We start from the raw sequence: 26,670 nt of genomic DNA, 5'->3' as shown, positions 1-26,670 counted from the left end.
AAGATTATCCAAATTACATCAGTGCTAGTATAACCAATTATTTTGTTTGTAAGACATGAGATAGGTGGAAATAACCAGAGAAGCCATTGGCTAAAGAGTTCCTTAGATGTAGGCCAAACAGCAGTGGCTGTAACCTGACACTCAGTCTCACTTCATTTAGTTATCTATATTTATACTGCACTCATTAAATGTGATAACTGGTTGTGCTAGCAATTTAGAAGTGAAATTATTGCTAACTATCAGGACACACCCAACTCTAGTGCTGACTGTGGTTTTGAGCCTGAACCAATTTGTTGCCAGAGGTCAGGAAAAATGAAATTGATTTTTATATGGTTTTCAGTCACAGTTCATATTAAAAGGTTTGTTTATAAAAACTTTTTAACAGATGTAGTATGTTATGGATGGGTACACAACTAAACAGAAGAAGGTGCCACAAATGGTTAAGTCCCAGTTAAGCAACTTACTCCCAGTTATTTGGGCCATTATAATAACTGGCTAAATACTGATTAAAATATCTATCATTTATTATGCTCATATAAACTATTTATAAATGTATCTTACTATTAAGCATGAAACTAAATTTCAGAATTGGGAAACTTATTTTAACATCAGATAATTGGGGTTTTGATTCTTAGAGTTTACTTGTAATTGTGTCCACGTGTACCCTTTTTTAACAAGCCAAAATCCATGTTTGTTAAATCGTTTAACCTTTAGAAGATGATGGGGTTAGTGTGTGCTGCATATTCCACATGACATATTAGTATGTGAAAGTATATATTAGTTCAGAAAATTCACCTCTCTGATTCCTGCCAGGGTTTTTCCAGTTCATAATCTTTTCCTGATTTTTCTGACTTGTCTTCTTTTTCTTCTCTCTTCCTCCCTCGTTTCTTGCGCTCCTCTTCTTCAGGAGGTTTGCTTCTGCAAGCCAGTAGACACTCCAAGACTCGTTGGTGTTTATCAGAGTTATTTATATGTGCTCTAACAAGGGTCTCCAATTCATTCCACATAATCCGGTATTGTTCATCTCTATCCACGGGCATAAAATAAAATGTTCACATATTTACACACATATATACACTTTCTCTAGCTTGCAGAAGTCATTTATACATTAAATAATCAAGGTTCAAAACAGTTACTAGCTAGTAAACTGAGCATAAGTTTTCAAAAATGTCTTAATCAAATGACTTTTGCTAACTCCCTTTCGCTGGAGTTCTGATCAGTCTGTGTTATTTTGTTCTTGGAAGCTGTGGAGCTACATAGTACAGGAATGTTCTCAGTTGCTTCCAACAAACCTGAATTTGCAATTAAATCTAATACCCAAATCTCCCCTTGAGTCACAATCCTGAATTTCTCTTGGTCAAAACTATTGTAGAGACCCTGTCAAAACCTATTAAAGTCACTTCAGCCAATCAACTCAAGTGGCAAAAAACAAACTCTTTTTCAATTCAATCCATCTGTTCATCACCAGATTCAAACGATTTAGTGTATTTCTCTTACACAAAAAATAAGGACTAAAGAGAATCATCACAACACTACAGAACTAAAAAGTTTTAAGTATCTTTTGTAGCTGACTTCATATTTAAGCAACAGTCCTGCCTAAGATAAGATTGTCATACAAGAAACACAGGCCTTCATTCCAACAGATGGGATAGTAGAGGCTTCCAAATTTGCTATAAGGGAAATTTCATCTTTTACATATTTGAGCCTCCATAATCCAGGTGTCCTTAATCTGGGAACACCAATGGTTCAATCCCTGGCAGGGGTAAGGGGACGCAGGTCTGCACATTCTGTGCTACCTTTGATACCCCAACTTAAAAAAACCAAAGGTCACCTGGAATGTATGCAGATGTGATATACATTTTGAAAAAGCACAACAAAATTAATAAATGTTAAAACCTTTTTGGACCCTTTCCCCTGGTACCAACTGTTGAAATGGGCAGTGGATCATTTTTCCTCTCCATATCTACTAAATTGTATATTGTTTTCTGACAATTCAGCACATCCTCATCTGTCAGAGCTTCCTTCACAATAACACTGGCTAATGGCACTACCTGTAAGACAAAAGGAAACAGACTGAAATCTATATTTAGTTTGTGGGGGGGTGAGGACTTAGAAACATATCAGAGCTTGATCCCACCAAAAATAAAAAAATATTTTATCCTGCACTCTGAAGTGTCCCCAAATATATCAGTACATGATATTTCCCTTTTAATCTAACAGCTTGGCATCCAACTCAATTCACTGCAACGGGAGACATTTAAATACAGAGTTATAATTGTAAAAGACACACAAAGTACTTAATCAAAAATGAAAGCTTTTTAAAAACTTTATCCTGATTTTGGTTTGTTGATTTTTCTATACTGTGCCACCAGATATGCAGTTTTGACTGATATTAGCTCTTCCCCAGATACAGTTTATTAAAAATCCCCCAAAAAAACCTTATTCCAGGACAGAAAAAAGAAAAAGGAGTTACAGATCATGGTCACTTACAGCTTGCATGTTGAAGATGGTGGTTTGTGAAATAATCATAGGCCAGTAACGAGTATGTTTCTCTAACTGATCTTTTGCACGTTCCAAAGGAATCTCAAGACTTCCATCGATTTTATATCTGGGGTCTAGAAAAGGAGTTAATCTGTTTTCCCTCATAAATTCACCAAAATCCTAATGATAACCAAACAAGATAAAATTAGGAACTTCTCTAACAAAGTAGGTTTCATTGAATGGGTCAAACATCATTGCCTCCCTTATGAATAATGGAGAGGAAAAGGAATGTAGCCCTAAAAAACCGAGGCATATGTTCAATATTCTCATAAGCAATTCTACTTTGGGTACATAGAGAAAGAATTTAAGAAAGATGTTTATCAAATCTTAACTTTATGAAACCTTAAATTGACAAAATTGTAGGATGTGGTAGCAAATGCATCATTTTGTATTAGTATTTCCATTTAGTATTATAGAATTACATATGTTAAAGTTTTATTTTGTTTGTTTACAGGTCACTTATTGCTAACAGACACTGAATGCAGAGGATATAAGTTAAAAACAATAAAATGGATTTCCTTAGCATGCCCCCTTCACACCTCTCAGCCTATAAGCTACAGCCCTTTCTTATCCGTTCAGCCCAGCTATTCTCAAAGATGCTCATTTTGACAATTATCCTTCTGACAGAGAGCTGGATGAAGCGCTATCTGGAAAAACCCACCTCAAACCTTCATTGAGATAAACAGCATTTAAAAACAGTCACCAATCAGATTGTTTCAGAAAATTCATATTGCCAACAGCATGCCAAGGCCAAACATGGGATAGAGGCAGAAGATTTCTATAAAGTGGTCATGTGTATGTCAATAAATGTTATAAATAGTAGAATGAGGAAAGAGTACATCAGGTGTGCCATTTTCTAATAAGTGACCTACAATTTCTTATGGAACAGAGTATCTGTTTCAATGCATCCTCACTCCTCATCCCTGAATTTTGATGAATTGCTGATAGACACATAAAACAACAGTATCTTACTGTAATCCTGTAGTCGGTGACTCTCCCACCACATCCTTCACTAATTGAAGGGGGATCTTCCAGAATTGATCGAGAACTGCTCAATACATGCAGGAAAATCTCTCCTCCATGGCTACTAAGCATGTGGCTAATTACTTTAGAGCCAGACTTGCGCGGCTGTTCCAACAAAACAGAACGACCTATTAAAATTGAGATCAGTTTGATTAGCTACTGAGTACAGCAATTTACATTTAAAGATAATCCACAATTAGGCTAATGTCTCTTACTAAACTTAAACTATGGCTACATCTATACTAGCCACAGAAGATCCACCTGCTCAGGGTCAATCTTCCAGGGTTCAATGTCACACATCTAGTAGGGACGTGTGAAATCAACCTCTCAGGGACTGCAGTTGACCCCTGTACTCCTCATAAGACATGAGGAGTAAGGGAAGTCAACAAGAGAAACTCTTCCATCGACCTTCCCCTGTACAGACAGACAAGTTAGCTGAGTGCAGATATGCAACTCCAGATACGCCAACTGCATAGCTAAAATCGACCTAACTTTCTTAGTTTAGTACAGACATAGTCTTAAACTGTTTCTTGTGGAACTTCAATTCCTGCCTTAAAAAGGCTATTATGAAACATTTTTTTCCATTATACAGAAAGGTCTCAAATTATGTATTTTATTTTTTACTAGGCTATTAATGAATTGCAGTTAACTTACAAGATTAGTTCAAAAAATTAACTGCTATTTAAAAAAATTAAACTACACTGTTTAAAAATAGAATATCAATTCAAATTTAAAATTTTTGGATGTTTTTCCACATTTTCAAAACATATTTTTCAATTGCAAAAAAAAAAAGTGTGCAGTGTTCACTCTATTATTTTATTACAAATATTTGCACTGTAAAATGGTAAAAATAATATTTTCAATTCACTTAATACAAATACTGTAGTGCAAACTTTTACTGTGGATTTATTTTTTGTTACATATCTGTACTCAAAAATTAAACAATGTAATACTTTGGAGCCTCCAAGTCCACTCAGTCCTCCTTTTTGTTTGAGCAATCACTTAGAGAAACAAGTTTGTTTACACATATGGGAGATAAAGCTGCCTCGTTATTGGCAATGTTACCTGAAAGTGAGACAAGCGTTCACACAGCACATTTGTAGCAAGCTTTGCAAGGTACTCACGTGCCCGACAGGCTAATTATTTGTATGCCCCTTCATGCTTCAGCCACTGTTCTAGAAGACATATTTTAGCATTAATGACCTCTTTGCTGTTTTGCAGGAATGGGATGGGAGAGAGCAGGGACAGATGGTTGCTGATGTGAGGATGTCGTTCCGTGCCATTCGACTGAGCCTCTCACTTCATACCCCATCTCCACAAAACAGGTTACAAACAGCTACAGATTCCAGAATCTAAACTTCCTGATCTAGGGTACTAAAAAGAGTAGTGTACTTGAAGTGAGGGGTCAGCACACTTGAAGGGGCAATACACATCTCTGCCTCTCTCTCTCTAACATGCACATACAGCAAGAGGGCCAGGAGCCAAGTCCCCACGGGAGTGTCGGGGCAGCCTCTGCTGGAACCTCCTAACCTCCATCAGTGAACTCCTTGGGGGAGAATTTTATGTCTCCTGTTATTTTTTACCCACATTGTATCACATATTTCATGATACAGCAGTTAGATTCTCACAATCAGCCCTAGGTTTTAAGAATCTGAAGTGCCTTCCAAAATCTGAGGGACAAGGTGTGACATTCTTCTGGACATCTTAAATGAGCAACACTCCAACACGGGAACTTTAGAACCTGAACAACCACAAAAAAAACAAAAAAACAAAAAACAACCTTCTGCTGGTGGTATCTGACTCAGATCACAAAAATTAACATGTGCTGGTATGCACTGCTTTGGACCATTATCCAGCAGAACTTGTCATCAACATGGAGTATGTACTCAGAATTGTGGCTGAAGCATGATGGGGCATATGAATCTTTAGTGCATCTGGCATGCAAATATCTTGAGATGCCTGCTGCAATGCCGTATGAATGACTCTTCTCATTTTCAGGTCATATTGTGAACAAAAAGCAGGTAAGCATTATCTCCTGAAAAAATAAACACATTTATTTGTGTAAGCACTTGGCTGAATAAGGAGGACTGAGTAGGCTGTAGGTTCTGAAGTTTTACATGGTTTAGTTTTGTAATACATGGGTTTCTTCTGTTTACAATTCTACATTTATAAGTTCAATTCTCACGATAAAGAGACTGCACTATCACAGTCACAATGAGGGAATTAGAAAATACTGGATTATTACAATGTAAATATATGTAATCAAAATAAACCTTAAATGAGAACTGTACACTTTGTATTTTATATGTTGTAATTGAAAAAGTAGAAAACATTCAAAATACTTAAATAAATGGTATGTTATTAGCAGTGTAAATAATCATTATTTTTAATCATTTGATGGCCCTATTTGTTATCTTTTGATTATTCAGAAAATATCACTATTGTGGAAATAAATGTTTGTAAAAAGTACTGAAAGTTCTATAGCATATGTGACCAGATCATTATTTTCAGTGGTTTACAATACAGTTTTGTCAAACACATAGCAACCCCAACACACAACTTGTTCTCAGTGAAGACTAAGCTCATGGTTACGATATACAGTAAGCCTTCACTGAACATTGTCCCATTTCATTTTTATGTTGCTTATTTATTAGAACACATATGCAAGTGAAGTGTGCAATGTTTCCTTAATCCATCATTTGGCCTCCTGCTTTGTCCACTACTTGCAGGATTTTCTGGAAAAGCAGCCTGTTCTCTGCCTTGGAATTTAGGAACAGGGGTGACAGGAAGCCGCCATCCACTCCCCTCAATGCTCTGTAAAGTACCGTATGCGGCTGGGCAGCTGTCCAGATGACTCTCCCCACACTATCATGCTGCTCCTGCCTCTACTTTGGAGCTGTTTCCAGAAGACACCTCTTTGCTGTTTTGCGGGAATGGGATGGGAGAGAGCAGGGACAGATGGTTGCTGATGTGAGGATGTCGTTCCGTGCCATTCGACTGAGCCTCTCACTTCATACCCCATCTCCACAAAACAGGTTACAAACAGCTACAGATTCCAGAATCTAAACTTCCTGATCTAGGGTACTAAAAAGAGTAGTGTACTTGAAGTGAGGGGTCAGCACACTTGAAGGGGCAATACACATCTCTGCCTCTCTCTCTCTAACATGCACATACAGCAAGAGGGCCAGGAGCCAAAGTCCCCACGGGAGTGTCGGGGCAGCCTCTGCTGGAACCTCCTAACCTCCATCAGCCCCAGCCATGAGAACCCAGAGGGGGGGACAGGTGAGAGGCAAGGAGTTGTTGTTTTCTTAAGCAAAACAACAAACACACTGCCTGCCCCCAAAATGTATATGGTCTTTTGTCTGTTGGAAAAAAAAATCCCGTGGAACCTAACTGTCCCTAACTATACATTAAATCTTATGAGGAAATTGGATTCCCTTAACATTGTTTTGCTTAAAGAAGCATTTTACAGGAACTTAACTACAATGTTAAGCAAGGAATTACTGCAATTTAAAAAGTATCTTCAAGAATTATTTGAGAAGACTATCTAAATTTCTGTTTCAAGGGATGCTATTCCATGGTCACAAAAGTAAAAATGGCCGATTTTCTTGAAATTAAGACTATGTAAGAGAAAACATTCACTCTCAAACGAATATATTTAGGAGAGTTATGGTAACAGTCTAATGATAAACTGACCATATCCTTGTTTGACATAAATGCTAGTTATGTCAGTTTCAAGGAGATAAATTGCATCCTAGTATATAAAAATAAATGTAGCAAGTCATACGAGCACCTACTTGGAACAACTGTGAAGGGCAAGGACAATATTCACCTTTCCTTTATTCTGTCATAATGTTGACAGCTGCCCATCTTTTACATGTGGCAGGATATATGATTGTTATCTCAGCTCAAAACTGGATTAAATTTAAAATGAAAGTCAAAAAGTTTACAACAGTGACTAGAAGGGAAGATATTTTTAGTCTCTTGAATAAGAAAGAGTGAAGGAAAGAGGAATGAGAAGCTCTTATCCTGTTCTGAATCTCCACAGCAAGTTTTAGAGAAACTTGCAAACTCTATAATACAGAACAATTTCCACTTAACTAATAAGATCAAGAAACCCTATTTTTCAGTTTCTAATGGAAGAACCCTTAGTTATTACATTTCTGTTCCAAAAGAATGCTCAGCACAATTAAGCACTGTAATCAGAAACATTATTAAATCAGCTGTAACTGTAATCTGAGAACAGATGTAATATTAAAATAAATGTATATTACTAAACACAGAACCTATATTGGGATTTAGGAAAAACAATCAGGATTCCTCTGTCCCACCTCTTCTTCTCTTTTGTAGGTTTAAACTCAAATTGTAATTTTTATTCCATTCGCCTTCAAACATTATCATAAGTTAATATCTATCTAGATGTTTTCTGTATCATCTTGCTTCTGTATTACTGTCCTTACACAGATCATGTATTAATATGACTTCTACAATAAAGTGGATAGCTAACTTTTTAACATTTTGTACACTGATATACCTACACACTTTTTTAAAAAGATTATTTTGTTTACAACATTAACAATGTTTAGCCAAGAAACAACTTACCATTAAGAAGAAAGTTTGTAAGACAGGAAGAAGGTCGGCTATTTACATCAACAGGTGATATTCTGTATGCACCAGTGCAATAATGCAATTCTGAAAAATACAAACATAAAAAGATTTTAACTTGGTTCCAAAGACAGAAAAGAACACACTACACAGAGCACATGAAGCTACTTTCTTACAAAATACTTAAAGCAATTTAAGAGATTTGTTCATGAAGTTTCTTTGCAAAAAGAAGGGAAGAATAAAAACCTGCTCAGTAATGGTACTAGGGAATTATAATTACAAACAGATGATGCAAGCCACAGAAAAGTAATGGAGGGGTGTAATGCATGAAAGGGCTACTACCCATTTTCTAGATAATCCTAGTATTCTGTTAAATAAAATTGCCTGTAAAGGGCTAAACCCAGAGACAGGGGGTTTTGTGCTGGCAAGCAGCTAGCTAAGACAATGGGAAAAGAGAGGGGGATTTTTGAATTGAAGCAGTTATCTGCTGGGTGAGTCCTTTGAATGGCCAGAGGAGAGAGATGGAGATGGATGAAGTCTGGAACCATGCTTGGAAGTTTTCAGTAATATCCATGCCTCAAGAAGAAGCTTAGACTAACAGATATGCGAATAGAGAGGAAATGTTTAGTCAGATGCAATCAGGTTACTTTTTTATTTTGGCTTTGGTGTGGGACTTTTCAGCCTGGCCATGTACCCCCAATACATTATAACTTTTAAACTGAATCCCAGGGAAGTAACTCCTTGTGTTTTAATCTACCTTTTTTAATTGGTCTGTAACACATAGCAACCAGGAATACTTTGTCAAGTATATCGTTTTGTTTTGTTACTAAATCACCTCTTTAAGGCAATAATTTGATTCCTGTGTCCTAGAGAGGGTTCCGTGTATGCGCACGCCTAAGACCAAAAGGTCTGCTATCAGAAAGAGATTGCAGTTTGTTTTTTACCCTCTTTCTTTTTAAGCTCTTTTCTAAGGGAGGTTTAAGAGCTTGGGGTTAGCCCCACAGGGGACAGTCCAAGTGTGCTTTCTTGGATTCTAAAAAGGGGTTTTTTTTCTCCCATTTGGGTGGTGGCAGCTACCTTCGAAGGCCAGGTAATCTGTCATTTTGGGAAGATTTTAAGCAGAAGCCTACAGGGACAAGGTATTTTTAAGGGTTAGGGTCAGATTCCTACCTTCTGCACTCGGAATGTCAGAGTGGGGAACAGCCTTGACAAGGGGAAAATACATTATCTGACTAGGGAATTACTGAACAGTTTAACCATCAAACAAGCAGTTAATTTGGTAGAGGGAGAAAAATCCTAGTTTCCCTTCTCTACTGCATAAATAAATCATTGATTAGCCAGCATCTGGAGAATTTAGTATAACAGACTATTGTGGCCAAATCATGGGAATAAAAGTTACAGCCTCTTTGGAGACTTGAGGGCAGTCAGTAAAGTAAGTTGTGGCAACAGACAGTGGTATAGGAAACAAAAAGGAGGGGAACAGGCGTGCAATCGCGGGGGATTGTATTTCTGATATTTGGATGCCCTTGCAAGGGAAAAACCTAGTGCAGGACAGAAGGTGTTTCTCAAACATTTACAGAAAAGAAAACAATACCCACCAACACTGTTTGTTCGTGGCGTGCACCATTTTAATGTCACAGTTTCTTTAAATGTACCGTCTCTACTATTTCCACCTATATGATTATCACCTGCAACATTAAGTAAGAGAAAATGTACCATAACAAATTAGTCAGTAGTCTTCAGTTTACTACATTACAGAATGCAAAAATCTAGTCATCATAACCCCTGGGTGGCATGGGGGAACAGAGGAGCGGGAAGCATCAGCATGTGCCAAAGCGCACAGTGTCTGAGGCAGCAGGACAGCCAGCAGTGGGAGAGAAGCAGGTGCATGTAGAGCCTGTCTCACAGCTGGGGCAGGCAGGGAGGTCCCTGTCCCTTCTCCCTGGCACTCCTGCATCACAGTGGCAGTGCCCACTCCCCACGGAGCAAGTGGGATGACTGTCGAGTTAGTTCAGGGAGGAGACTGTAGGACGGCTCAGGCTACGAGGTGGGTTCAGCAGCCCCCAAGGCATGAATGGCAATGTGTGGACTCTGCCACACTGGCAGAACTGACTAGGAGCAGCAGGTAAGCCTCCCCTCTGCATCCCATGCACCTGCCCTGCCAACCGTCCTCATGGCTGGACAACCTCTGCCTCACTCCTGTCCCCGCACACAATGAGGGGGAGTTGCAAGTGTTTGCTGCAGGGGGAGAGGCAATAATTTGTCTTAGCAGAAAATGTTGCAACATTTGAGCGACTGATACTGTGTTTTCAGCTCTTTGGAAGGGGGATATTGTAGTCAGTGGTTAATGTAAGCTAGTTTAACTTGTTTCAATGTGTTCAATACTTAAATGTTTTTCATTTAGATATGAATAGTTTGTTTATGTAAATTTATAATTTTAGCATCTTTAGCAAATACATTTTAATTCTATATTATTTGTATAACTTGTACATCATGTTAGATTCCTGAAAAATGAAAGAGAGAGTTGCTTGGTTGAAAATTTAAACAGTGCCATGACAGCATCAGCAAACTTAATCCTCATCAAACAACTCTCAGCAATCAGAGTGTCCAAAGCCATTCTGTCACATTACATGGATGGGTGTGATAAATGCGAATGTAACCCATGCACCTAATAGGGAGTTAGCTCTTCAAGAGACCCCTGTGGGGGGAGGTAAGAGTGAGCTGAGTGTTACTGTTGCTGGGCAGATTTATCACTCCACCCAGAAGTTTCTGGAGTTGGGTCCAGTAGTTTGCGGTCAGATTTCATGAGCAAGCAGGCAGGGGAGATGCTCCTCTAAAAGCCTGTGTGAGTTGGGAGAAGATGAGCCACAGCAGAGAGCAAACTGTTTCTCACTCTGCAGCAGATTGTTAACCCTCTATCAGGAACTGTGGACAATGCTACTTAGAGCAAGGAAAACCTGGGAGGGAAAATACCTTCTTCTGTGCTAGCTGTCTGCTTTAAATGCTGTTTTGATTTTAGCCAAACTGTTTTAGTTTCTTTTCTCAGTATGATTCTTCAGCTTCTCTGTAAATGTAGTGATAGGGAAAGAGTCTTTTCTACTGTTATTCTCAGGGTTTTTTTGTATTTTCTTGTAATAGGGATATAATCAGTGAGCTGGCGGCCTAGCAGTGATCCACAGCAGAGGAAGAGGCTGCCTGGCCTTCAGCTGAGGATTCCCTACAAGTGGGGAGATGGTTCAGACTCAGCATATGGTGAAGATTTGATGATCAGAGGCACAAACTGAGGTTTTGGTGAACTAAATCTAAGCTTTGGGGATCTCAGTCTTTTCTTACTGGGTTTGCGTGGACTGAACTTATATTTGACTTTTAGTTTTCTTTTTTTACTTATGTTTACTGTAACTCTGGACATTATCTCTGGGTTATAAAATAGCTGTGTTCTGTTTTAAGAATTAGATTGTTTCTTCATAAGCTTTTATAATGTTATTTAATTAAATTCATTTCTTTAGATTCTTTTGGAACTTGAATGTAAGGAGGCTGACACGGAGCAATCCTTGCTGAAATTCCTTACCCACTGAACTCTGGGTTTCCAGTAACGTATGGCTGTGGGAGTGGGGGTTTTCAACCACTGGAGAAGGGCAGTGAAGTCTAGACCACCCAAGGTTACACCAACACTAAAATTTTCAGTTACAGATTCATGGACTAGATTAATGGACTCAGTGCCACTATTAAACATTTCAGGACTGGCCTTACAATAAGAGTACACTTCTAAATCTGCATTCATTTGCTTTTCAAATGTGTGAAAAATAGGATTGCTGTTGACAATATGTTTGAGCCCAAAAATATGTTTTAATTTTAAGAGAATGCCTTCACACATTAGCTCATAGTAAGTCCATCATTTTCTGTGATTAACAACTGTCTGGGACCAAACAGGATGTTGCCAGACCAGAGAATCCAGGATAAGAGAGGTTCAACATGTATTAAAATCCTGGACAACTTTACATATTTAAAAAGATTTAAAGACAGAAAACAGTAAAGCTCTGCATCTTAATTTATTTATTAATGAAGCTGTTATAAGAAGGACTATTAGTGACTTTAAAAAGTATCACCGGCATTCAGACAGAGGTCAAAAGGTCAAATTTCAGCACTCCATCTCAGAAAAGTTGCTGACCCTGGTCTAACTGATTTGAACTCCAACTTTCTTGGTCAGAGCCAATGATTTTAAAATTGGAAATGCTGCCTAGGTGGCTCCCTCCCACTCAATATATTCATATAGCCAGGCTTGAAAAATCACTTATAAGTAAACTTTCACAGGTGAGCGTCAGCTGATTTATACAGAATCTGCTTCTGTTTAAGGCTGCATTCCAGATCTGGGCAGAAAGTAAAAACTGCTGTCCTCCTTTTTTTTTCTTCTTTTTTTAAGCAGACTGTGTGTGATGCTACTCATAGATTATCAAACTGCAGGAGACTAAAATTTAACAGTGCTAGCAGATATCACTAAATAAATCAGAACCTGGGATCAGTTTCACTTTCCTGCTGGCTAGGAATAGGGCAATGTAGGAAAGCTCCTTGTCCATCTTTGCAATGGCAACAAGGCATTGTAATGAAAATACTCCTTCTGGAAGCCAAAGGCTTACTGAGGGATGTGTCAAATTTCTCTGACCCCTGATATCTCCCAACCAGAGGAAGATATACAAGATGGAAGCCCAAAGGAGGCTTCAAAGACAGTACAGCAGTCCCTTCAGTTACGTGAGGGCTGCTTTCCCACACACTCTCATGTAACTAAAATTTTGTGTAAGTTGGGGGATGGCTTTTTTCCTGGCAGAACACACTTTCTGCGCCAAGAAAGCAGCAGAAGTACCTGGAGCTACTTTTAAAACAGAGGGAGGGTTAAGCTGACCTGAAGCCATATGAGGGTGTGGGGGGTGAGTCAGGGGAGGGGGGTTGAGCCAGAGCCATGTGTGGGTGGCAGGGGGTTGAGCCAGATCCACACAGGAAGGGGGGTGAGCGGGGCCACAGGGAGTTTAAACTAGGCCTGTGTGGAGTCAGGGGAGGGGTTGAACTGGGGCTGCACGGAAGCAGGATTTTGAGTTGTACTTAACTCACGTTACTGCGAGTAAGTGCAACTCAAAATGGCAAGTTTCAAGGATTTGCTGTATGTTAACAGAATACCCTGCACTCCCAGATTTCTCAGCAGCTGGGAGGGGAAGTACAAAAGACTGCGTGTCTCTGTAATTATAGACTTACACAGAAAATTCATAGCTTTATGTTCAGAAACAGAGAAAAACACACAGTTTACTGAACAGACTGTGGATGAAAGGAAAAGGGGTTGGGAAGTAAAGAAGGAGGAGCAATTTTATTATTCTGTTTAAGTTGGGAAGTCAAGAAAAGACACTACCTGGTTCAGAATACAAATGCAGGCCAGCATAAATGCATTATTGTTCAGGATATGATTCTGTCACAGAGGTCAGGGATTCTGTGACTTTCCAAGACCATAGTGACTTCTGGGCCTGAGTGGCAGCTGTCCCTGGGACTGCCTATGTAGTGGCCAGGGTTGGATTGGCGCCTCTGAGGCTGAATCAAGAGTGGGGCTGGAGAAGTTGCCAGCCCCTGGCAGCGCTTTATTTGTCTGCTCTGTAAATCCACGTTATTTCTATTAAAAGTTAGGGACATGTTGCAGACTTTTTATCTTTTGGTTTATTTGTCTTTATTTGGTTTAACTTCTCTAGCCCCACTCTTGATTCAGCCTCAGAGGCGCCAATCCAACCCTGGCCACTACATAGGCAGTCCCAGGGACAGCTGCCACTCAGGCCCAGAAGTCACTATGGTCTTGGAAAGTCACAGAATCCGACCTCTGTGACAGAATCATATCCTGAACAATAATGCGTTCTTATTTACCGTCAGTGAGCTGTTCCTGACTTTTACTAAAAATAACTGACAGAATCTTGATTACCGTGAATTCTATCATCTCTCTCTCTCCTCACTGCTTCAATTACATACCTCTTCAAAATCTTTGGAAGAATAATTGTATAACACAATTAGGTAATTTTTCCCTCACGGTAATCCATGGTAATTCAATCTCCTTGTAAAACATCAAAAAGCAACCTCCTCCCCAGCCCCTACCAAAAAATCTTAACAAAACATGCCACCCATTTATCCCTAGGCTAGATGGTTCTAAACGAAAAGGGTGGGATATCTGTTTCATATTTTTCAATATCTTCAAGGAGGAAGTTTGTATCTGCACGAAGGGAGGAAAATGTTTTGGTTAAACTCAACTTTGGCCTTCCAATATTGGTGCATTAAATTAGAGCTTGGACAGCCATACCTTGTTTCTAGCCCACACTCTCTGGGGCAAAACTGTTCATACTAAATTTATTTCTAAACTGCACTGGATCTGGACTGAATTTTATCAGAGAACTGTAAGAGATTAAACCAAAAGACAAAAACCATAGTCTAAGAGGAAAAACAGTGTGAGAATATGGTTCAATTCTCAAATGATCTCTCAATTTGAAGAGGTATCAGTGGTCAGTGTTCTACAGGAATTGGCACTGGCCAGAAGAGGGCACTCTGGAGGCTGAAGAGCTAATTCCCACGTGATCGGCAGGAGGCACCACAGCAGTGAGTCACACCCAGTTACACATACCCAGATGTACATCAGAGAGGATGATATTTTTGTATGAACATCTGACTGTCTCAAATTTATGGAAAAAAGGCTGAATGAGAGAAATAATGAGTGCCAGATTGAGCTAGATATTGACATGGATGGAAAAATACTTCCTACAGACCATTTCTACACAGGCCACTTTGTTCAAAGGTGGCATGGTAATACATGGACCGAAATATGCTAATGAGGCACAGATGCAAATTCCCCACACCTCATTAGCATATGGTCACATGATTTAGAGTCCAGAAGACCATTCTTCCAGACTCCAAAATGCCATTTAGAAGAGCAACCCCCAGGGGTGTGTGTGTCTCTCTCTCTCTTCTGGAGGGAAGTCCTTCTGGAGGCCCCTTCTTCCCAAAAATTTTCTGGAAGAAGGGGACTCCGGAAGAAGGACTTCCTTCCGGAAGCTCTCCCAGGACCGCGCTTCTACACGGCGTTTTGGAGTCTGGAAGAACGGTCTTCCAGACTCCAAATCACGTGACCATATGCTAATGAGGTGCAGGGAATTTGCATCCGTGCCTCATTAGCATATTTCAGACCATGTATTACCATGCCACTTTCGAAGAAAGTGGCCTGTGTACAAATGGCCACAGAGTCAAAGAGAATTTGGCTTATTACATGATCCATGCTGTATATCACTACCTTATACTGGCAAGCCTGCAAATGGCTACTTGAAAAAGACACACAGATCAAGTAACAAGTCCTAAGGCTCTGAAATCCTGATAGTCCAGAAAGCATTCTGGAAAACAAGAACAGTTTGGTCATCAGCCCAGAAAATGAACCAGTTCAGAATATTTGATACTACCAGCACAATGAAGAAGAACCAAGAAAAGCTGTGGCAAGACTATGTATTCTTAAGAAATCAGATAAACTATACAACTAGTTTTGAGTAAATTTTTTGAAACTACATAAATGACTTGGAAATTTAAGTCATTTTTTAAAGTGGGATTTCAGTGCCTAAGTCAATTAAGCACTTCTGAAATGTCACCTCTTGTCTAGAATTTCAGTATTTTATAAAACTCCTATCAGCTTTTAAGCCTGGGGATTTATTTACATTTTTTTGGCACAGGAAACATTAATTTGCATTAAAGATGTTTATTGAACAAGGCAATACTACACTATATTTTACAAAGTAGGAACTGGAATCTTTCAAAAGTTTGCCTTAAACAGTACATTTATTCTTCTGTAATATGGAAATACCATAAACTGAAAATAAATTTAATAAATTGTCTAAACAGTGATCAGGGATTTACAACTTTTCGTATTGAATTTAAATATTTATTTTAACACCTGTGTTCAGAAAGGGCCAGTGGATTTTGTACGAGTGGGCTATATTTCTGCATACTGAGGAGATGAAGAGAGTTTAATTGTGCCCACAAACCTGTGAGATCAAAGGGCCATATATAACATAAAACAAAAATGATGTGGAAATGGGCAAGAAAGGCTGTCTGTAGTTTTGCTGGAAAAATAGAAAATATCTAAACTCAAAATATAACAGTCATTTTATACTTTTTCACTCTCACATGCACAGCTGTATATAACATCACCTTTCCGCTCTCAACATATATCATTTATTGTCTATGCTTCATAAAATTGCTTTTGTCAGTTCTTAAATCCTTAATGTGAGATACTGTTCTGACAGTTTTGTTCTAGGCAAAAAGAAAAGCTTTTTGCTCTCACTCATCATCCTAGATACTCTTGTTTTCAACACCGGTTAGTTTCTGCCAGTCACACTTTTGACAAATGAGAATCACTCTGATACGAAATCCTACCTCTTATTCCAAAAATCCCAGTTTTATTTAAGCATCTGGTCTCTTAACTCATGAACTCATATTCTTACATCCATGTGACACTGATACGATCAAAACACATTCTGAATGCATGTCTAATCTAGTTTGATGTTTATCTTATTCTTTCCTTCAGTAGGTCTCTTCTTTTTAAAAAAGAAATTAATTAAACTGAATAGTGCAAGACCAATTCATTTTATATCGCTGCTCAAATTGTTGTAAAGGAAAATTAGAATTCTAATTTAAAAATCTACTATAATTACTTAAATATTCTGCCCTTGCTGAATAAATTTAGTCTGTATTAATTTAAAGCCCAGATCCTGAGCTTAAACAGTTGGTATAAAAGTATTCTATCACAGACATTTTTAATTCTTAGTTTATTCCACCACTTACTTTTACATTTTTATCCTACTTACCACTTTTTAGAAAGTCTACATGTGCATCTTTGTGATGAAGAAGCTCCACATCATAATTGGCAGATGTGTTAGCATGTTGTTCTTCCTTTAGATAAAAAGGAAATAAAAAAGAATCCAGTTTATTTTAAAATGACTCTTTGCTGTTTTCATAAATGAAGACTGGATAGTCTACATTTTACCTTTTAGAAGAAAACAAAATTACAAGTGAATCAGACAACAAAGGGCTGCGACATTGAGGAAACTGTTTGCTTTCTGATCTATTTAAAGATGCAACAGCTTGGTTTTTTTTCTTTAAATCTATGGTATTCCTATGTTTATAAATGTCATAAATGTGCACAATGCATAAGCAGACAGATAAATAACATGGACACAACTTCTAGATTTTTTCCTTAGTTTTCTTCTCTAGCTAAAGCTTAACAAGAATGTAAGCATCATCTTACATCCAGAGCTAAAAGAATCAGATTAGGAAAGTGTTATTATTTCCTAACCAGCACCCAGTAATTCTCTACTACAATCTGCTGGCAGAATCCCATTTTTAAAATGTACTTAGAATTTATTGTTAACCTAAACTAACAAAGGTAACCACTTAAAATAGCAGTTTATCATATTCGTGCAGTTGAGAAAAAGCTATTCAGCAGTTCTAACTGCAGGCATGAAATTAAAGACAATGTTTATTAAGGGCGCACAAAGCATCTTTAAACAGCCACAGCAGATCAGCAAACCCTATATACAGTAAATTTGCAAAAAAGCAGGACAGTAATCTTGGGGAATTTATTTTGAGTAAATAGTACAAAGGGAACCCAACATATTCTATTCCTAAAATAGACAAAGGCAGGAGGAAGAGGCATACCAGCAGCACACAGGGCAGTAAATTACAAATAAGGTATTTGTGAAACTAAAATTAAAAAATTACATTTATAATATATTCTGTGTTAAAGCTGAGAATTGTCAAAACAAACTAAAGTAAGTACATAGATAATTTAACTCATGAAATCCATACATGACTAACATTTATTTGTTTTTAAAAAGTGAGCACTGGGTAATAATGTTAACACTTATTTTTCCTTTTGTGCATTCTCTAGTTTTGCTTATTAAAATTTTCCCCCCTTTTGATACCAGTGCTCTTGGTCTTGCAGCAAAATATCCTTGAAACTGTGGACCTCCTAACTTAACAGTCAATTAAAAACTTTAGTTAGATAAATTGTCATTCCACTGGCAATGAAGATTGAGTAATTAATTAAAAAGAAAAATAAATGCGAAGTAGTGATGTAGGAAACTTCTGTGGGAGAGGGGGGAATCAGTTAACACCTTCCATTACAAGACATGCAAATAATTTTCCCTTCCCCCTCATGATTAAGCAGTTCCATATCAGTTCAAATACCATTATCCTTTTGTCAGAAGCTATTAGTTACAAACACCTTTATGTTGGGGGGTGGGGCATGAAAATGAAACAGAGGAAAAAAGACTCACTAAGCCACTAAAATGCACAAAGGTCAAGAATATCTAATGAACACAACTGTAAGAAACAAAAGAATCACAGACAAAATAATTTGAAGCAAACAAAATTATATTTATGTAAAATAATATGAAGTAGGCTGAAACAGTACTTGTATTGCCAAATCGAATTGCTGATGCAGCAATACAGCATTTTGTTCTGTGATCCTTCCTTTTTTCCCCCATCTTAAAATGTACTAACCTGGTCACAGACATTGAATGTGGGCTAATAAAAAACAGAAAATATGATATGGAGAGAAAAACAATGCAAAAATTCAATTAAAATAAATATTAAATTTTCAAAGCAGTTTAAAATAAGTGATGCAGCTACTTAAAAATATATCATAAAAATATAGATACAATCTTGCCTTCATAGGGATATTAGTTATTGTGGTTGATGCGAGATCGAAGTGCTGCTGTACTAAAACATTCAGTTTTGTAGCCAGATGCCGTCCAGCACGGACGCTATGTACTTCACTTGTTAAGACCGGAGAAAGCTTTAAAAAAAAAAAAGACATAGAATGTACCAGTATGTATCAGTGTTTTCTGATATATAAAAACCTACAAATAACTCAAAATGTTGAATCTTAAAAAGATTTCCGTCACCAAGTTCGACATAAAATTTTACGTGTTACTGTTTCTTAGAAAGAAAAATGATATTAAAGATTATCTAGTTATTAAAGGGCTGAGATTGACTAAGTTATAATGGCTGATTGAACCATGGCTAGCATGCTGAACACCAGAGGTTTGATAAACCATGATCCTTCCTGCCAACAAGAGGCTGCCTCAGTGCACAGGACTGGAATCCAAGAACTCAAGGGTCCTGATCTCAGCTCTCTCACGAATCTGCCACAGGGCCCAAGATAAAGCTGTCTCTATTCCCTGATCTGTAAAGTGGGGAAAATAGTCTCATCCATCTACCTCATGTGTGTTGCCCATAGACTTGTATAACATTCTGAGGGGGTAACTCCTATGTGTTATGAGTTGACATCATGAGCTGCAAGGAAGTCACATCTAATTTTCCTCAGCCAGAGAACTAGGATACAGTGAAGTAAGAGTACTCTTTGCTTCCCACACCCACTGCATAAATATTGAATACTTGATACAAAAGGGATTTGAAGTTTCTAAATTATTATGAGATTTTGTGGGAGGAAAGGTATTATATATATTTTTATTCCTACAATGAGATAGAGAGATGGATTTATTTCATGTTCAGAATGACAGTGCAAGACTGAAAACAGAATAGTGGCACATACCACTAGATGCACATGTGGTTTTTGATCTACAGTTACTATAAATATTTAGATTATCCAATAACATGTACAGTAGTGCCTCGAATTATGTGAGGGTTGTGTTCCCACGCACCCTCGCATAACTGGAATTTTGCGTAAGGTGGGAGATGGCTTTTCACCCAGAGGAATGCACATTCTGCAGCCGGGAAAGCAGCCGGAGCACCTGGAGCTCTGCTTGAAAGTTAAGTCTTGGGGTTGGGGGAGCAGGCAGGGAAGGTTAAGCCTGGGGTGGGCTGGAGCCAAGGTAGGGGGTCAGGGGGTTAAGCCTGGGGTGGGTTAGGGCTGCAGGGGGCTGGGAGTGGGGGTTGGGGTTGAGCTGGAGTGGTGGAGGGGTGTGACTTAGCAGGGGGTGAGGGACTGAACCGGGATCACTCGCGGGGGGTTTGAACCAGAGCTGTGTGTGGGGGTGGTGAGACAGAGCTATGCGCAGTGAGGCAGTCAAGATAGAGCCACGAGTGGGGGTGCTGAGCTGGAGCCGTGCTCGGGTGTCGAGCTGAGCCTAGCCGTGAGGGGAGTTGAATCAGGGTCAGGGAGTTGAGCTGGAGCTGTGTGTAAGGGGTGGTGAGCCAGAGCCAGAGCCAGGCACTGGGGTGAGCTGGAGCCATGCGTGGGCGGTGAGGGGCAGCTCAACCAGGTCTGCCCAGGGCTGCGGGGGTTGAACCAAGGCTGGGGGTAGTGAGATTTTGAGTTGCACCTAACTCACAAACACGAACTCGCATATTTCGAGGCTTTGTTGTACGAGTAAATAAGCAATAAAAATATCAGTGTACAGACGAATTTTAACTGAATGTCATTATTATTTAATAATACAACTTCTTTCTTTTATGACAGTTCTTTTATTGCTATGTGAATACTACAGGATTTTAATCAACTCCTGAAACACCATGAGCATACCTGCAAAATCACCCCCTTAGAATCATACATTCTTTCCATTGACATTTAATAAAAAGATACAAAGAAGCCCATATGCCAAGTTTAAAATAACACTGTGCAATATAGTTAGTCAAAGTACTAACAGGTTAAATGTCATATTATTCTAACCAACAATACTCATTCTTTGGCAGCCTATTAAACAGAATTTTTTTGAGGAAGTAGAGGTTCCTTGTGGCCAGCAATGTGTTCTTCCATGGAGACAGAAGGTCCCAGTGACATGAACACCATCAGCTCACAAAGTCTCATTTTTAAATTTTACTATAATCTCCTTCCCAAAACTAACTAAATTAAAACTAACAGTTCTCTTCTCAAGAGTTCATTAAAGAGCTGAAAATGCAAAAACTACAAGATGAATGGCTTTACTGAAGTCAGTAGTTAGCAAAACAAACCCTCAGGCAATCTGACAAAAGGGATACCATAATTCTACACCAAATGCAGAAGGAAGCAAAAAAAAAGTTATCAGAAATACTCACTGAAAATGGCAGTAACATTTCTATGACGTCAGATTGTTCAGTAATCATCACATATGCCTTCTTCATCACAGATTGTTTCCCAGAGAAAGAATACTCAAAATGCTAATGTTAATTTTTCAATATGTATCTATCTACCTAAGGCCAGGAGTACACTACAGATCTATGAACATATCTATACTTACTTGTGAAGTGATGCTCTAGAGGTCAATCTTCTGGGATTCAATTTAGCATGTCTAGCAGGGACACACTAATTCGAACATAGAGAGCAACCCAATCAATTCCAATACTCCTTGTAGTCACAAGGAGTAAGAGAAAGTTACAGGATCATTTCTCCTGTCAGCCTCCCACTGTGGAGATGGATCCAAAGTTCAAATCAAGGTACGTCGACTCCAGGTACATAATTAATATAGCTGGAGTTGCATATTTTAATTCAAACTTACCCACCTCCCCCACCCCCAGTGTAGAGCTAGCTTATGTCAGTATAACTACGTCACTCAGGTGTGAAAAACACGTCTCTGAGCAACAAGTTATGCAAACCCTTGTGTTCACAGCACTATGTGGATTGGAGAGCTTCTCCCATCAACATAGCTGTTGCCTCTCAGGAAGTCACAGAGCTCTCTCCTGTCAGCACAGGAGCACGGTCACTTAAGCACTACAGTAGTGCCACTGTATCAATGCAAGGTTTTAAGTGCAGATCTGCACTAAATTGGTTTGTGACATTCATGGTACCACTTCTTTAAAACATTTTAAACTTCTTACCTCTTTTTTAGGGCGATCTGAAACAAGGCTATCTTCACCAACTGGATAGGTGTGGATTAAGACTAACTCACACTTCTGGATCTGCATGAGACTTAGAAATCAAATGTTGTATTTAGTAAGTCAGCAATGCAGCTGTATGCCACATAGTTCATGTCAACTTTCCTTCATGAAAGACCAGATTAATTTCATGAACACTACACCACTAAGAAGCACCAGAGACATATTTTGCTTCTGAGTAAATTTTGTCAGGACTTGGTGTCTATTTATTGCATATCATAAGCACACAACTGGAAAACTTTAAGAGACGGTTAAACAAACACCTATCAGAGACATCTAGATAATACTTAGTCCTGCCAGGAGTGCACAGGACTGGACTAGACAGACATCTTGAAACCCACTTCCAGTATATGATTCTATGAAATTATAACTGAAAAGGAGATTAAGATTTCCAGCTGAGACTTTTGGGGAGCACAGAACATGGTAATTTCAGCAGCACCTCCTGTTTAAATATTATTGGTGTAGATTCTCAACTAAAATAAGTTTTCACGGCTCCACAGAAGTCAATAACACTATGAGAATCAATACCAGTGGAGGATCTGCTCCTAAAAGTGTTTTGCAAACATCAGTTAAACCCCATTAGGTACAGAAGAGTAAATAAAAATTAATAGCCTGAACACTGCTGAGCACCCTCACCTCCTAGTTGCTGGAGTTCCACACTCAGCCATTATGCAACTTAACTGAAGTATTTAAAAGAAAACTTTGGCAGCTGGAAAAAGAACCCAGATCTTGCACCTCCAATCCTCCATTAGTCCCAATGCAACATGTGGTAGTCACATTCATCTTTCCACCCTTACACAGCACTTACATCAGAACCTTATTTCCTAGAGACCCATAATACCATTTTAAAATTTATGGAACAGTAGAAATGGAAACTGTGAAATGAAAGTTAGATGTAATGTGGTGAATTATATTGTCATCATTTATTTGCTATTTAAAATGTCTAGACCCAACCAAGGATGGGGCCACATATACTATGCATGGAACAATGCAATAGACAGTTCCTGCCCTGAAGAGCTCAAAATCTAAATAAAACAGACAGACAATGGGAAAAAAAAAGTTTAACATAACATTCCTTTTTTCAGTAATTTGTTTCTCAAGCTTCAGATACCAGCACCCTCTGCAAAAACAAAAAAACAAAAACTGAAAAGTTAAAAAAAAAATGGTTCTAAGCACAGAAATTTTTGCAGGTTAAAAATAACAGTCATATGAAACTAATTTAGTGCTGCCACCTATACGCATTGCTCAACACATTAATCCCCAGCAGTGGTGTCAGTTTTTCAAATGCATTAGTAGTTACAGTGATGTTTTCCACAGCTAGGCTAAATTATCTTCCTTACCCTACTCTTTTACACCTCACTGATTTAAGAGATACTAATCTAAAGAAGCACCATCTTCCGAAGAGTTTCGATACTGGAAAACACAATGGCTGTGTCTACACTACAAAAATAACTTTGAAGTACAACTTCAATGTAAGCAACTTGGAGGTAGATGGTCTACACACACCCTACTTTGAAGTTAAACTTCAAAGTAAGGCACTACTCCATTCCCGGGATTGGAGTAAATTAACTTCGAAGTAAGGGAAAATGTGTGTAGGTTCTCTGCTGGCTACTTTGATACAGTGCCTAACTTCAAAGTCAGTTCCCAGTGTAGACACCCCCAACGATTATACTCAAGACTTCCAACTTCAAGGCTATGTTTTAATATCTTCCTCATCCAGTTCCCCCTCTGTTTAAGCATTCAAATGGCCCATCAAGTAAGTGCTCAATAAACAGCATCATATAACTCAGTACTTCTTATCAGGAACATTAAATTGGCATATGTAATACAAGAAAAACTGCTTATGGACTGAACACTCACTGATCTGAATTAGCTGCAAGCTTGTTATGCTCATGAATAGTTTCCTGGACACAGTCTTCAAGCATTCGAACATGACTGTCACTACAAATAAAAAGCAAAAATTACTTTAGTAAATGGCTTACCTTTTACAGATAGGTCAAGAGAACTTTAAAAACATTTTGTGGCTATGTTTGTTTCTATAACATATTGCTGTCCTTGTTTTGGCATGAAGTGTAAACAAATTTTGTTCTGCATTAATTTTTATAACGTCGAAGTATAATGTTAATTAAATATAGACAACCATATATCTTCTCTCCTAGATGCACATACAGTTGAACAGAATTACAAATCTTATACGCTAAGCCATGATCTGCAAATTCTTACGCATCTGTGGACTGGTGTGCCTGTGAGCTAGAAGGACTTGCATACACCTGAATATTAAATTGGATTATATACAGTATGTTGTGAATTTCAGGCACAACAGCTCTTCAGGAATGTACAGACAGCGTCCATCCTACCTTATTCACGATTCAAAAAATGTTTTTTCAGCTTAGTTTAATACATGCTGATTCCTGAAGAGTTCCATGTGGAGACAAGCTTTCATTCTGCATCAATTACTAATCCTTCATAATCCATTAATCACAACAGAAGTACGCTTCTTGGCCTACCAACATCTTCTTTAATCAATTCTCTCCTGGGAACTTCCTGCCATTTATGCTCACTTATATAAAACAGAGACTTCTCTTGAGTGAATCAGCTCACCTTACCTGGTGAGGTACATTAGGAGAGAAGCTGTCTATAAAGCAGCCAAAAAAACATTAAAAGGTGTTATATGTTCACATTAAAAGAAAAAAACCATTATCCACATCCAGAAAACAGTATCAGAAGACAAACAATTTAGCCTATCTATAAAACCATTCATTTCCAAATGCAACGTTGTATAATTGTGTAAACACCTTTTGGCATTCGTAATACAGATTATTCTTCCTCTGTTTCCAACACGTTCTGCGTTTTCCATTAACATGGTTCGGGCTTCGTGCTGGTATTCTGTGATTTTGCAGAGTGTTTCTACTGCTGCAACCAAACCATGCAGTATGCTGCAACATTCTGGGTCTGCACGAGGATTAGGTGGTCCAACAGCTGCTAGAGCTGCCATTAACTGATTGAAAAGAAAAAAAGATTTCTTGTAAAGTTATAATCTTAGCTAGTACAGTTAACATGATTATTAGACGTCACTAATTACAACTTATTCTACATATAAATTAAGTACTAGTATCGGCTCCTCCTCCTTTTCCTATCCAAAAGTACTGGATACATCCAACTATGATAAAATGTTATTCACTAAATAACCTAAGAAAGCATATTCTTCCACTATAATTCATTTATGCTTGCCTTACTAAATAAAGAGGTATAAAATAGTAATCATACCTCCTGCAAGTTTTGGTCTTCCTGAGTCCAGGAATTTAAGATGTGAGCACCAGAATCACTTACAATAAAATTCACCTGAAAAGTTACAAAACATTCTTTAAGTCACAGGAGCATATTTGTTATAATTCCCACAGGCTCATAGATAGAAACTAACATGGATACAAAAGGTATATGTATATCCAATTTACAACCATGGTCCATGGATATCTGCTTCCACGGAAATACCAAAGTAGAAGTCCACTTTGTGTGTCACCAGGCACCAGTGGCATAGAGCTATGTCAAATCCCTGATCCCCAACTGCTCATCATTTCTCCCCAGAGACATCCTGTTCCGCCACGCACTCTATGCTTGCTGCACCTCCTTACCCCCGACAACTCCAAACAGAGGGACTACAATCCTGGGCCCTCATGGGCAGTGTTGTCATTCCAGGAGGGGCTCTGACATGCCTATGCAGCCACAGCAGATCCAAGACATGCAAATCAGGACAGGACAGACGGTGGCAACACCTGTTTTCCTTACAGCACCCACCACTGCTTTGCACTATTTAAAGTAGTGCCTCTTTTTCAAGATGGCACTTAGCACACTGCCCAGGAGCACATGGCCAAGCTTCCTTCTGGGAGTTGTAGTTTACTTCCTCCATCCAGGCAAGCTATGCACAACAACCCCACAGAACATTCAGCAGAAAATTGCTACATACTGAATCCAAAAGTCGAGGGCTGTAAAGAGCTGAGCAGGAGTCTTAGGTATGGATAACAGATACTCCAGTCCTGCCTCCTCCACCCCACACCTGACTACCTCCCATGCCTTCACATATTTGGCTGTTGGGCCCACAGTATCTACCTTGTCCCAGTCTTATTACAGTAAACACTTTCATATCCATCAGCGCTGGGACTGGGAGGTTGCCAGATATTCAAATATTCTGGATAATAGAGAAGTGCACCTAGCAATGATTAGCTATTAAGAAACAAACAAAAAGGTATGCAGAGTACTTTATTTACCAACAACAACAGTATGATACACGACAAACTATAGTGTATTTACTCTATTTATTTGTATTTACTTTCAGTACACTGTACTTACGGAAAATGTAACTAAAATTTACTTACAGTTAAAATGCCTGTTATTTCAGAGTTCCAGATGGTAAAATGCCATACATGAAAGAGTTTATTGTACAAAGTTACCCTGATTTCTGTGGCACAATCTCTAAAGCCTTACAAGCCATCAGCTGCAAGAAATGATCTACAACTATAATATGGACATCCACAGATTTGCAGCATTCTACCGATAATGAGTCAGACTGTCACAGTTTTACTTTGATAGATCACTCAATCCTCATTTCATTTTTACATCAAACTAATTTTT

The 26,670-nt window shown here is 38.5% G+C and overlaps 1 protein-coding gene across 4 annotated transcripts in view; it reads right to left on the bottom strand.

The window, feature by feature from the left end:
* INTS13 (integrator complex subunit 13) overlaps nucleotides 1-26,670 on the bottom strand; it is a 36,549-nt gene that overhangs the window by 4,678 nt on the left and 5,201 nt on the right. For all 4 annotated transcript variants that reach the window (XM_075004335.1, XM_075004327.1, XM_075004317.1 and 1 more), the window contains 12 exons: nucleotides 25,309-25,383; nucleotides 24,837-25,039; nucleotides 23,902-23,982; nucleotides 21,985-22,075; nucleotides 18,896-19,024; nucleotides 17,034-17,118; nucleotides 9,768-9,857; nucleotides 8,167-8,256; nucleotides 3,514-3,692; nucleotides 2,491-2,661; nucleotides 1,897-2,051; nucleotides 796-1,026 (listed from right to left, as the gene is read on the bottom strand). In XM_075004335.1, the coding sequence (XP_074860436.1) occupies nucleotides 796-1,026; nucleotides 1,897-2,051; nucleotides 2,491-2,661; nucleotides 3,514-3,692; nucleotides 8,167-8,256; nucleotides 9,768-9,857; nucleotides 17,034-17,118; nucleotides 18,896-19,024; nucleotides 21,985-22,075; nucleotides 23,902-23,982; nucleotides 24,837-25,039; nucleotides 25,309-25,383 (1,580 nt within the window). The remainder of the gene's footprint in view (nucleotides 1-795; nucleotides 1,027-1,896; nucleotides 2,052-2,490; nucleotides 2,662-3,513; nucleotides 3,693-8,166; nucleotides 8,257-9,767; nucleotides 9,858-17,033; nucleotides 17,119-18,895; nucleotides 19,025-21,984; nucleotides 22,076-23,901; nucleotides 23,983-24,836; nucleotides 25,040-25,308; nucleotides 25,384-26,670) is intronic.

This window comes from Carettochelys insculpta, chromosome 1, assembly GCF_033958435.1.
Source record: "Carettochelys insculpta isolate YL-2023 chromosome 1, ASM3395843v1, whole genome shotgun sequence".
Lineage (NCBI taxonomy): Eukaryota > Metazoa > Chordata > Testudines > Carettochelyidae > Carettochelys > Carettochelys insculpta.
Note: the sequence above shows the minus strand (reverse complement) of the source record. Positions and strands in the feature narration are given on the sequence as shown.